General features: G+C 44.4%; 1 protein-coding gene across 1 annotated transcript in view; it reads left to right on the forward strand.

Moving 5' to 3' along the window:
* Positions 1 to 797: 797 nt before the first annotated feature.
* Positions 798 to 12,965, forward strand: part of LOC147668873 (cytochrome P450 2C11-like) — a 197,986-nt gene continuing 185,818 nt past the window's right edge. The window contains exon 1 of the mRNA XM_086948381.1: positions 798 to 973. Coding sequence (XP_086804507.1) covers positions 940 to 973 — 34 coding nt within the window. The 5' untranslated portion in view covers positions 798 to 939. The remainder of the gene's footprint in view (positions 974 to 12,965) is intronic.

The raw sequence follows: 12,965 nt of genomic DNA on the forward strand, positions 1-12,965 counted from the left end.
CGTTTTCCATCAAGAAAGCTAAACAGAGACAGTTGCTAGAAAAATTCATAAAAGAAAGTACCTAAGCAGAAAGCAATTCTGGTATTTTACTGACCTCTACTGGTCGTTTTCTATCAAGACAGTTAAATAGAGGCAGTTGAACAGAAAAGAAAAGTCCCAAAGAGGAAGCATACAATTCCTAGGGCTGATCCCCAGAGCCCACACAGTACATACACATATAATGCTCGACCTAAAAATACAGACACAAATTATACTGGAAACAGCAAAAGCTTTTATGAACTGCAAAAGGAAGGATAACAGTAAGAAAAACTTGTGAGCAAGGAGAAATTATATCACTGATATGATAACTATAAAGCTTTCACATTTATTATTCAGAAATCACTGAGTCTCTTTGCCTCTAAAGTTCAGGACATGAATATAGAGCCCGATAGGGACCTGTTTCCATGTCTGTTTGTAATTGCTACCGGGTCTCAGACCCAGATGGACCTGGCCCACTTAAAGCCCAGTTAGTGGTACTATCTTAATTTCCATGAACATGCAACGTCCTTTCCACATCTGAAATTTAGGAAGATAACACAACCAGATGGAGTGGAGCATAAGCTACTCCAGTCTGGTGGAGTTATCTCTGCAAATTTTCAGGAAGTGTCATGATAGGGTGTCTACGATATATCTGCCTTTAAATTATGCAGATAGGCTGACAGATCTGGAGATGGGGAATACATATAATTCATAGCATTTTTTCAGTTACTGCTGTAAACTATTTCAAGACTTTAATGCATTGATCACTAATTGTCTTTACTTCAATTTCAGCTCGGTGAAAAATATGGCCCTGTCTACACTATTCATCTGGGTCCAGATCCAGTGGTGGTTCTGTGCAGTTATGATGTAGTCAAGGAAGCACTGAATGATCAAGGCGAGGAATTTGGTGCCAGAGGATCCATGCCATTACTTGAGAAGATAAACAGAGGTCATGGTAAGCAAAATAACAAAAAAAGTCTCAACCTTACTATATTATGATGTAGAATACATACAAAGATGCTAGGAATGAAAGCATATCGTCTTTTACCAAATATGAATTTTGCCACTCAAAAAGTCTGTAAAATATTTGTTGTCAGGTCACAAAAAGTAATTACTGATTGGGTGGATGCAGACCCAACTAGCTTCATGTCTAACAAACACTTCCAGGACTCTTGAAAAGTTGTTTCCTGTGATGATGAAAACCTTTCTTTGATAATGTGGTGATGTTATTAGATAGTGGATAAGCTTTTGACACAATCAGCTAGACATTCATGCTCAGAGTTTTGTGATGCAAAACAATAGTCCACCCTTTATTAAATGGCTAAAGATATTTTACTCAGAACGTTTGGCAAGCGATAAGAGGGGAGATTTGTTTAGATTTCCGGGGCTAGAGAGGAGCACCTGCCAGCTGTGTCTTCTATCCCTATTCCTGTCCACTTTGCTAATAGATCCCCCTAGCTAGAACACTACATAAATATTTACAAACGTATTGTGTGGTTGAGGGCAATAGAGAAAAGGAGGTAAGCTGTATGTCAATAATATACTGGCACAGCTTTTTAGTGAAAGTGCTTGAAAACCGCATAATACCTTAGATCTAGATAAATTGGTTTCACATCAACCCATTGCCTGGTCTTAATACTGAAATTCTACTTTACTTTCCACTGGCTTGAAAAACTGACGGCTTTTGAAATTTAGGGAATTGTGATAAGTAGGTGTCCTAAATTGAAGACAGAAAGGGTAATAGCTGGGCTTGCAAAGTCAACAGATCTTTGTATTACGCTTCCTATATTGGATTTGACCAAAGCGGAAATGTTACAATAATCATTCAAGGTTATATTGTCATCTCAAAAGAATTGAGAAGACCGCGAAAGAAGGTTCATAAATTTGGTCTGGGTGGAGTTGCAGTACAGAGAAACATGGGGTACTAAACTCTTGTGAAGAGGGGATATCAGACTGCCTCACTATGAATTGTGTTACTTGGCGGTGTAACTACATGATGTTATTGAATAGATGGCGGAGGGTACAGCTTACAGGAAGGACTACTAGACAAGATGTATGGTCAGTCTAGACTGGGAGATGTGGGGAAACAGTTCGCTCATATGTGAAGATTATTACTCCAATTTAAAAAAAGCATGACTATAGCTAGGACTCCACTAATTTCAGAATATAGTATGGTTATCACTAAAGTGGATAGAAAAAACTGAATAAGGATGAGTGTCTCCGTTCTAACTCTAACTCATTGATGTTTTAGATGTAAAGGAAACCTAGTATTGTATCCTGACTAAAGCGACTAGAGATACATGGAATACTGTTCTAAAACCTCCTTGAGGAATTCAATAGATTATGATTGGACTGGGTGCAGATGCAAGGACAACACTACTGGACGTAAAAAAAGATGTGAAAAATATGCCAAATAAATAAAGGAGATGGAGTGGAAGAGAAAGTGTTTAGATGTTAATAAAGCGCTATCTTTAAGCTTGCTCAGTTGAGTAAATTACATGAACCTGCATGGCCCCTTCAGACTGCACAAAATCAATGCACCTGCAATGGAGAAATGCGTTAAATGCATGCTTGCTAAGGCAACATTACTTTGTTGACTTTGGAATGCCCCTAAATTACTTACTTCCGGGAGTAAATAACTACAACCAATGGCCCCAACTCCGTCAGTCGTTTCATGGAATTTTCTTTACTCCAGCTAGCGGCTGCCCACCTGCTTTCCATTGAACGATTAAAATGACCATACCTTTTCCAATCCTGATTGGTAGTACCACTGAGGGCATTGCCTTTTTCGAGGTACTTTTACACGTGGTGAATAAAATTCCGTTTTGAAGCTGATTATCGCAAAAAATTGCATTTGGTAGCAAAGCCGAATAAATCATTCACCAGACCATTGTTTGTTTTAAAGAAAGAACAAAGCATACGGAATCAAGTGGTCCGTGACAACATCCAGCTACCGTCAGTCAAACGTGATCTGCAACATCTTTGGAATTTAACACTGGTAGAAGGACACCACAAATGTGGAATGTGTATTTGCTGAAATCAGACCATGGAAGGATCTGAGTTCACATACAGCAATGTAATATGTAAACAAAAAATATTTTCCAATCATAAAACCGAAAATGTGGTCTATGGGGTTATGTTCCCTTGTGAGGAATTTTACAGTGGGAAGGCGAATCAAAACGTTCTCCAAAGAATTACACAACACAAATCCAGAATACGATAAAAAGTTTGTACAGCGCCGCTAGTAAATTATTTGACTGAAAAACAACATGCAGGAAAGGATTTATCTTGGACTGTTCTTGGAGTACTTCTTCAAAACCCACGAGGAGAGTCATCGAGAGCCATCTGATTAATTTGGAAGTCCCTTTGATTCTACACTTCAACACAATAAATGATGGGTTGAATGAAATGACAGAGCTTCAAAACCTTTGAGGACTTTCCCCTCTTTGATAACTTAAAATGAATGTGCACAGTTTTGCACTAAATTACGAATGGGAACTACCATTCCCATAATGCATCAAAACTGAATTTTGCTCACCATGGTCGAAGTAGGTCATACAATACAACGCCCTCGGTGGTACTAGCAATCATGATTGTAAAAGGGTGTGCTTTTAAATTGGGGGTTTCAGTAATTTGAGGGAAGAAAATCCCTTGAAATGATGAAAGTGTGTCACGTGGAGGTAAAGAGGGGGGAATCACAAAAAAAAAGGTGAACTTACCTTGAGACCTGGTCCTACATCTTCTCTGCTGCTGCTCTCCTGCTTTCGACAGGAACAGGAAGCAGGCAGCCAGGCTCCTTCTCCTAAGCCAATCACAACTCAGGTCCAGGACACTTGGTGTTGCATCAGTTGAGATTTTATTTATTTATTTATTTATTTATTTATTTATTTATTTATTATTACATTTCTTAAGCGCACAGCTACCCGTAGGTTTTCCGGCGCTGATCCTCCTAAAGGGAAAGCAGAAATTCAGAAGTTTGGGTTTTCCTCCATTATCTTAAATCTTTGAAACTGCATATCCCCAGTTCCACTGATTGGATTTTTGTGCCATCCAATAATTTGATACATTTTGCTCTATTTTTCTAAATTTGACGTGGGATTTTTCCTATGTTGTGCTTTCACTTTAATACTGTTTGTGTGCTGCAGATTGTCTCTAAGTGAAGCCTGGCTGCTTTCGTGCCAAGCTACCAGAGGTTTAAGCACAGGTTACTTTAGTGACATATTGTACTTCACCCTGCCATGGATTGTAGCTGCTGCTTGAGGAGCTCTCACAACCCTCTCAACTAGCAACTCAATTTCTCCCAGTGCCAAGAGCTAACTTACAGTGGGACCATTCAACACTATGGTTTCCTATGTGATGGTTATCACTTTATAAAACGTACAAATACATAAATGTCCTGAGACCATTAGGCACTGTTCAGGACTCTAAATAAGCTCTAGCTTCTTAGTGGTGGACACTTACTGTGTCCTTACAGATCCCCTTTGACTATGTTCCTGTGTTTAAAATGTGACATAGAATCCCTTGCAAAGGCACTCTCTTATTGGGATCACATCTGCATACAAATTAGATAACTCTCTCCCTCTATTGTTTAGACTCTAAAATGTCATCTGTGAATTGAATAGTATTGAGAAGGTTACCTAAGCATTATAAATAACATTGTAACCTTCCTTATCTTTAACTTGGATTACCACTCACGCAGTCTTAATTTTTTCCCCACAATGGATATTTTTGTTGTTCCACTGATTCAATAACATCCATTGTTAGAAATTGAATCCCGTGTTGACTGAGTTATGCAACCAAGCCAGGCAGGAACCACCACACTAGTCAGGGTAGGTAAGATACACACTAAACTTTTACCTGTGCTCACCCTCAGGTGACTTTGCACAAAGCAGTCAGGCTAAACTAAAGAGGCAATGTGCAAAGTATTGTGCAACACAAACACATAGTAACACAATGTATACACCACAAAAGACTCCACACAGGCTTAGAAAAATAGAGAATATTTATCTGAATAAAACAAGGCCAAAAAAAAAAAATCAGTAGAAGTTGAGATATTATTTTCTAAGTGCATAAGAATCCCTTTCAACCCAGTCCTGTCTGCCAGGCTATTTGTGGGGGAGGTGTGTGTGTGTGTGTGTGTGGGGGGGGGGGGGTAAATAAGTCCTTTAAGTGTGGACAGGTCCCTACTCATAAATATGTGTGTCAGCCCCTCCCATTCTTCACAGCCCAGGAAGACCTATCAGAATGAAGATGAATGCAGATGAGCCTCACCGTACAGTGTTTGTGGCTGTCTAGGGGGAATGCACAAAGTGTAGCTGTCACCCACCCCGGACATGTATTGGAGAAAGGCTGTTAGGCACATAGAGCAGTAAGTCAAGAGAAATATCCACCTTCTAAAAGGGGCATTTTGAAAACAGCAATGTTAAATATAACTTCACCTGTAAGGATGATATATAATTACCATTGGAAACATATGAAACATTGAAAAACAACTGGTCTCTGATTAGGAATTACAGCTAAAAGGTATATTAAGAAATTTCCAATGCTAACCTATGAGTAAGCCTCACAGTAGCGAAAAACAAAACAGGCTGTTTGTCACTACCAGGACATGTAAAACATAAATGACATGGCCTTCTTTTTACTGACATAGCAGCCTACCCATATGGTTACTAAGGCCCTACCTTAGGGGTCACTTATGTATAATAAAAGGGTAGTTAAGGCTTATCAAGTAGTTTAAAAAGCCAAGTCAAAGTGGCAGTAAAATGCACACACAGCACTGCAGTGGCAGGTCTGAGATAGGTTTGAAAATGCTACCTATATGGATGGCACATCTAGTGCTTCAGACACACTAGTAGCAATTGAAGTACAGGCCCTGGGCATATGGAATGCCACTTTACCAGGAGTTTGTTAAAACGCAACTACTCACCCGTAAGGGTCTCAAGGCGCTAGGGGTGGGGGGGGTGCAGGTTCCATTCCATCAAGGAGGGGGTCTGTCGAAGAGCCAGGTTTTGAGGTTTCTTGCGAAGATGGGGAGCGATGTTGTCTGTCTGAGGTGGAGCGGAAGGGCGTTCCATGCTTTGGCCGCGAGGAAGGAGAAGGAGCGGCCTCCCGATCTGGTCTTTCTGGTGCGGGGGACCTCGGCGTAGGAGAGCTGGGCTGATCGTAGGGTCCTTTGGGGTGCGTGGAATTTGAGCCGGCTGTTCAGGTATGCTGGTCCGGTGCCGTGGAGGGCCTTGTGAGCGTGGGTTAGCATCTTAAAGGTGATTCTCGCCTCGACGGGGAGCCAGTGGAGTGTGCGCAGGTGCTGGGAGATGTTGCAGTGTTTTGGCAGGTTGAGGACCAGTCTTGCGGCGGCGTTCTGGATGTTCTGTAGCTTGCGGATGAGGTTTTTGTTTATTCCGGCGTAGAGTGCGTTGCCGTAGTCGAGTCTGCTGGTGACCAGGGCGTGAGTGACTGTCTTTCGGTGTTCGAGGGGGATCCATTTGAAGGTCTTACGAAGGAGGCGGAGGGTGTGGAAGCAGGAAGATGAGACAGAGTTGATCTGGCGGTCCATTTTGAGCTCGGGTTTCCGAGGGCGGTGAGCCACCAGGTGTCGCTCCAGGCATCGGGGTTTGGGCCCATGATGAGTACTTCTGTTTTGTTGGTGTTTAGTTGTAGGCAGCTGTTTTTCATCCATTTGGCGACGGCTTCCATGCCTTCTCGAAAGTTGTGTCTGGCGGTGTTGGGCTCGTTGGATAGGGAGAGGATGAGCTGGGTGTCGTCTGCGTATGACACGATGTTGAGTCCGTAGGTTCTGACGATGGGGGCAAGTGGAGCCATGTAGACGTTGAAGAGCGTCGGCTGACCATTACATCAAATAGGCCAATAATTTATACTCCAATGTCATCATGTTTAGGAGAGAAGCCATGCACTTTAGTACTGGTTAGCAGTCGTAAAGTGTTCAGAGTCCTATGGCAAAAAGAAATAATTAGCAAAACATGCAGGTAAAAGGCAAGAAATCCAGGGGAAGACTGCCCTAAGGATGACAGATCTAACACTAATTTATCTTTGTATTTATATTTGTAATCAAATATCCTCAATATTAGTCTCTTCAATGCTTTGACATTTATTGCCACTTAGTGCACGATAAATAAAAAAACAATAAAAGAGCAGAGAATTAAATATTTAGCATCCCCTTTTTGCACTTCAAAATGACCATAGCAGCACAAAAATGGATACAAACTTGCCAACTTCTCCATTCATGGCTATAGAAAACAATAACTTATTTGTAGTCATACAGTTCCTGGAATAATGCAGATAAGACCGCCCACACCTGGACACAGGTGCTCCTAAAATGAACCTAATTTAGCCTTTGATTAAGCGCAAGGTAGAGCAAAATGCGTAAATGTGAGCAGTGCAGTGGTATTGCTTTGCAGGCCAAACAATTCATGGAAATGAACTAGATGAAAACTATTTTAAGGCACTTATTATGAGTAGGCCATTAAGCACAATTGGCATCAGTAACATGAGCTACTTACCCCAGCATAATTATAATTTCTGTGTAATTCAGCAGCTGAAATCTTCATCTGAAACACCAGGAACAAATGTGTGGGAATCTGCAAGAAAACACAGATTCTCACATGTTATTCCATAAAGACATGGAATCGCTGTTAATTCACAACTGCAGAATTATCAAACCCCTAGTTTTACTATGGACTACTCATATTGAGGGCCTAAGTGTGAAGCAAACATTTAGTGTGGAACAAGGGACATAAGGCGTCTTCAAATACAAAGAAGAACATAAGAATTTTTTTCTACAAGCGACGATTCCTAAAATGCGTCTTCAGCATATTTTTAAGGGTTGACTATATCAGGAAAGGATATAGACGAAGGGGTTAGTTATGAGGTTGGTGGATGCAGAACATCTGGGGTTAACCAGAAGAAGATGTTCCACTCAGACAACCTCATGGTTCCCCCTCCGCATTCAAATGTTGGGGAACAACTAAGGGCCTTATTTAAAGTTTGGCAGACTGGAAAGCCTCTCACAACTATGGCGCATATCTGTCCACTGTATTTCAAAAGCATTGCAACCAATAGCACTCATAATAAGGCAGACGGGTTATCAGTCACGTTTTGATGGAGTATCCCATCCTCATATTCTAAATAAGGCCTTAACTTTCAAACCAATGTGCCTCAGCTGGATCCACCATGGGAAACCCTGCATTTATAGTCCATCCACCCCAGTGTTTGAATCTATGTCCTTTTCTGATGGTGATTTCCCTGACAGTGATGGCACAATCAGAAATGTCCCTTGCACATGTGGAGAAAACTTCATGCACCAGAGGCATTTTCTTTTGTTGATTCAAAACAAATGTTCAAGAATGGGGGTTTATTTTTGATCGCATATGCAGGGCTTGTCTCCATGATATCACATCAAAGCGAAATAGAGGGGGGACTGAGAGCCAATAAAGGTCTGGAACCTAGGCTGCAAAAGCACTAATTCAATCAAGAAGGGAGGTACTGTTCGTGCCAGAAAGAAAGGAAAGTAGACAAAACGAGGGACGAAGCACGGAGTGGGAATCCTAAAGATTAATTCTTGGTGTCACACACATCCCTGGGGATGTCATACTTCATCATCGGGTGTTGCTCCTTGTAGAGCTGGAGCTGCAATGCCCTACAGGCCACACGAAAGGTAACTTTAGAGGAGATCTTTTATTGTTCTTGCCATATGATGAAAGACGCAGGTATGAGAATGTCCTAAATGTGATAGAGTATTCAACTGTGAGAAATATTTGGCTAAAACTGTCTAGGAGATACCAATTTTTGATGTGATGGTCCTCCTGGCAGGAACAAAAAACCTGTTCATGAGTCAAGGCTACTGTATGAGTGTGTTGTATCAAAGTAGCTCTAAGCCTGTGGGTGTAGTCATGTCAGGAGTAGCCAGGTTTACATGTGTTGCGCCCTATGGTCCACAAAGGATCCATGGCGCTTCTTCAGGACTTAAACAATTATAGTCCTACATCACACCTAAACTGTGATGTGTAGTGTAGGTATTCAATCGATACAGGCGATCAGAGGACGTCAGGTCTCTTGCATCTCTGTGCCAGAACCACTTAGCAGCTGTGCGCTTACCTCTATTTTGACCTATGGGGCATTTCATGACTGATCTAGAGAATTGGACAGTCATTTTCTATATCATTGCATCAGATATTTTCTTTTAGTGAGAATACCTACACTACACATCACAGTTATGGTGTGGAGTAGGACTATCATTGTTTTAGGTCCTGAAGAAACACTGTGGATTCTTTTAGAGGAATGTGCGAGGGCAAAAAGAATGAATCCTTAGAATTTACTCTCCATGCTTCGGTCACCATTTTGTCTACTTTCCTATATTGCTGACAGGAACAGTACCTCCCTTGTTGGTTTCACCATTATATGTTGACCCACATAACAAGACTGTTTTGCAGAAAGTACTTCTGACACATCGGCAGTAGCATTGAGGCAACAATTCTAAGCCACAGCAATGGGGAATTATCTATTTGGTGGTTGGGCTGGTTGTACAAGACTTCCTCTCTCAAGATATCTGTCCATCTGATCCTCAAACAGTAAATGTGCCCCAAAGCACTCCTCCAATGTATCAAATGGGTATTTGTACTCTATTTCTCTTTGCATTTTCATCAAAGCGACTCAAGCAAATGATCAAATCAAATCAAATCAGAGACATTTATTCAGCGCACAAATCACTCAAAAGTCTCATGGCGCTTGTGGACAGCTCTGAAAGGCCAGCGTGTTTAGTTGTCAAACAGCCATGTCTTTAACTTCCTGTGAAAGCAGTTGTTATCTGTAATCATGCATAAGTTTGAGGGCAGTTTGTTCCAGAAAGCAGGTGCAAGAAAAGAAAAGGATCTTCCTCCATTTCTAGTTGTGCGAATTCTGAGTGGTGAACTGATTTGTTACTGGATCTCAGGGTCCTGCAAGGCTGGTACCAACTTTTTTTGGCCAAGTAACCTGGGCCTTTTCCGTACATATTTTTGTGTGTTAAACAAAGGATCTTGAAGCAAATTTGCTTTCTGACAGGGAGCCAGTGTAGAAGTCTCATGCTAGGGGCCGAAGGAGAACTTGGCAGGAGGTTGAGAACCAGCCTGGCCGTGGTGTTCTGCAGAATCTGAAGCCTTGTAGGAAGGTCTTCGTTGAGTGAGGACAACAAGGCATTGCCGTAGTCCATACGGTTGATGATCAATCCCTGAACTAGAGGTTTTCTGGCCTCCATCGGAATCCATTTAAAAACCTTGCGTAAACTACGCGTCACGCCAAAACAGGAACCAATTATATAGTTGATCTGATTTTTCATTGATAGTTTATTGTCCATATGGAATCCTAGGTTCCGTACCGACTGTTTTGAGATTGGACAGGAGCCAAGGTTCAGGGGCCACCAGTCATGTGACCAGTGCTCATGAGCCTTGCCAAAAAGCACAATCTCAGACTTGCCTCCGTTTAATTGAATGTGATTTGTGCTCATCCATCTGTTAACTTGGGACATGCAGTCTGTGAATCGCAACTTTGTCTCTGACGGGTCTGGGCCAAGAGTGATCCAGATCTGAGTATCATCTGCATATGATACAACATCAAAGCGGTAGGATTTAATCACCTTGACCAGCGGGGTCACGTAAAGATTAAAAAGAGTCGGATTCAGAATGGAGCCCTGTGGCACTCCCATCCTGACTGGTCTACTACATCAAACGGTGTTGCCCACCTGTACCGTTGTAACTTGGTCCGTTATATTGCTCTTGAGCCACTTTAGGGCCTTTCCCCTGACACCAATCTCCCAGAGTTGGTTTTCTCGAATGCTGTGGGAGATGGTGTCAAATGCGGCAAATAGATCTAGCAGGACGAGAATTGATGACTGACCTCTGTCCAATGTTAGCCTAATGTTGTCTGTTACTTCTACCAGCGCTGTTTCTGTACTATGGACGGCTCTGAAACCCGACTGAGTGGAGTCCAGTAGTCCATGACTCAAGGTGGATAACGAGTTGTTTGTTAACCAGTAATTTAAGTATCTTCCCAAAATGAGGAAGCAACGAGATGGGGCGATAGTTCGAGGGGAGTTTTGGATCTGCAGTGGATTTCTTTAAAATTGGCCTAACTCTGGCAGCTTTCGGAGAGGCGCTAGGGGGCGCACGGCGACATGGCTGCCTGAGAAGCTGCTCCGCCGGGCGATCGGCAACTCTGGTGGATCTCGCCGGTCTCACCCCAGCCACCGGGCCCCCGGACGCCTAAACAGATGTGGGACGTGCTGGAGCTCGTAACCCGGCGGACAGAGATTGCTCCACAATTTGCGGATGATCAGGGCGAGATGTCCGGACGCCTGACAAGATGGCCGCCGCATTGGGACATAAGCACAGCAGCTTGGCAGCAAACAGTCACCGATCTACCGTCCAAGATCACAGAAGCGTAGCGGAGGTAGAGATTTGAGAACTGGCCTCTCCGCTGCCCCTGCATCATAATTAGTCGCGCTGCGGTGCGCCAGGGACCCACGTTCAGGTGCTGGAGTCACTGCCTGACAAGATGGCGGCCGCTGCTCAAAAAACGCGGGCATAGCCGACTAGTCTCCAGCTCCGGTGGCTGTACCACGACCCTGGCGGTGGCCCGGTACAGCGGAAGAGAGAACAGCGAGCCGCTGTGCACCCGGCGTGGAGGGCAGTACTGAGCGCGAGCGGAGAGGGGGACATACCCACGCTCCTACAGGTTAGGTGGTGTTGGCTAATGGCGGCGAGCATGGTGAGCAGCGGACAGTCTGCGCTTGTCGGTGCTGCCTGAAGCATTGCGTGGGCTCGCCCTTCCATCAGGGACCTGTGGCCGCCGCTGCTCTGCCTCATCAGCCCACGAGAGCCGGTGCTTCATGTTGTGGCGCCAGGATTGGTAGCTGACGTAAGTAACGGGGGCTTTCTCGCGACCACGTGCGTGGCCGCCCCTCTCGGTCAGGAGCTCGCAGATCCCGGCATTGCAGGCCCGCTGAGGCTGGTAAGAGAGACTGCAACCTGGCATACGTTGGGCCTACAGAAGCGACACACCTGCTGCGACGGCTGCTTGACAAATACTGCGTGTGGAGGGAAAGTGCTGGCCATATCGAGACAACACGCCACCTGTGGGGTCGGGGAGGCCCGAGATATCGTCTGCACAGCGAGCTGCCACACTGGGTCGTCTTCTCTGCACGACTAAGAGGCCACAAGCCAACTAAGCGGAGGGGGTTTGTTGGACGGCGTTGAGGTCAGCATACAGCCAGCATTCGGTCACATCACCTCGCGCCCAGGAGAGGGTCACCCTCAACCAGTGCATTTAGCGCTGTGACGATCTTTTCGGCGGCAGACACCCCAAGGGTGGGGTTCACCACGGCGTCAGCGACCAGGCATACGAGGGCATCGGGGTCCACGTGCAGGAAGGCGGTCTCCCCACCCGCAAACATGGGCAAGCCGGACAAACACCAACAGAAGTTGCCCTTTGAGGCGAAAAAAACGCAGAAATCCACTGACGGGGTGGTGGAGGATGAGGCAGGGCATGCGCCCAATAACAACATTGAAAAGATCCTGCTAGCGATACAATCGAACCTACAGGACATTAATGGCAAGTTGGACAACTTAACTTGCAGAATGGATACCATGGCAGCACGACAAGAAAAGCATGGAGAGAGACTGGATGAGGCCGAAACACGCATATCCGCGGTTGAAGATGAGGCGCGGGCCTCCACCTCAAAATGCGCAGATATGGAACGGCTCCTGGAGGTGATCAGGGCGAAGGAGGAGGATTTAGAAGCGCGCTCGAGGCGCAACAACGTACGGATCGCGGGCCTGCCGGAGTCCACCAACACAGGCCGCATGGAAACCTACGTGGAAACACTGTGCAAAGACCTGTTCGGAGCTGAGGCCCTATCGCCCCTCTTCATCGTGGAGCGTGCACATAGGTCACTGGCC

The sequence above is a fragment of the Lissotriton vulgaris genome, unplaced genomic scaffold (assembly GCF_964263255.1).
Source record: "Lissotriton vulgaris unplaced genomic scaffold, aLisVul1.2 SCAFFOLD_626, whole genome shotgun sequence".
NCBI lineage: Eukaryota > Metazoa > Chordata > Amphibia > Caudata > Salamandridae > Lissotriton > Lissotriton vulgaris.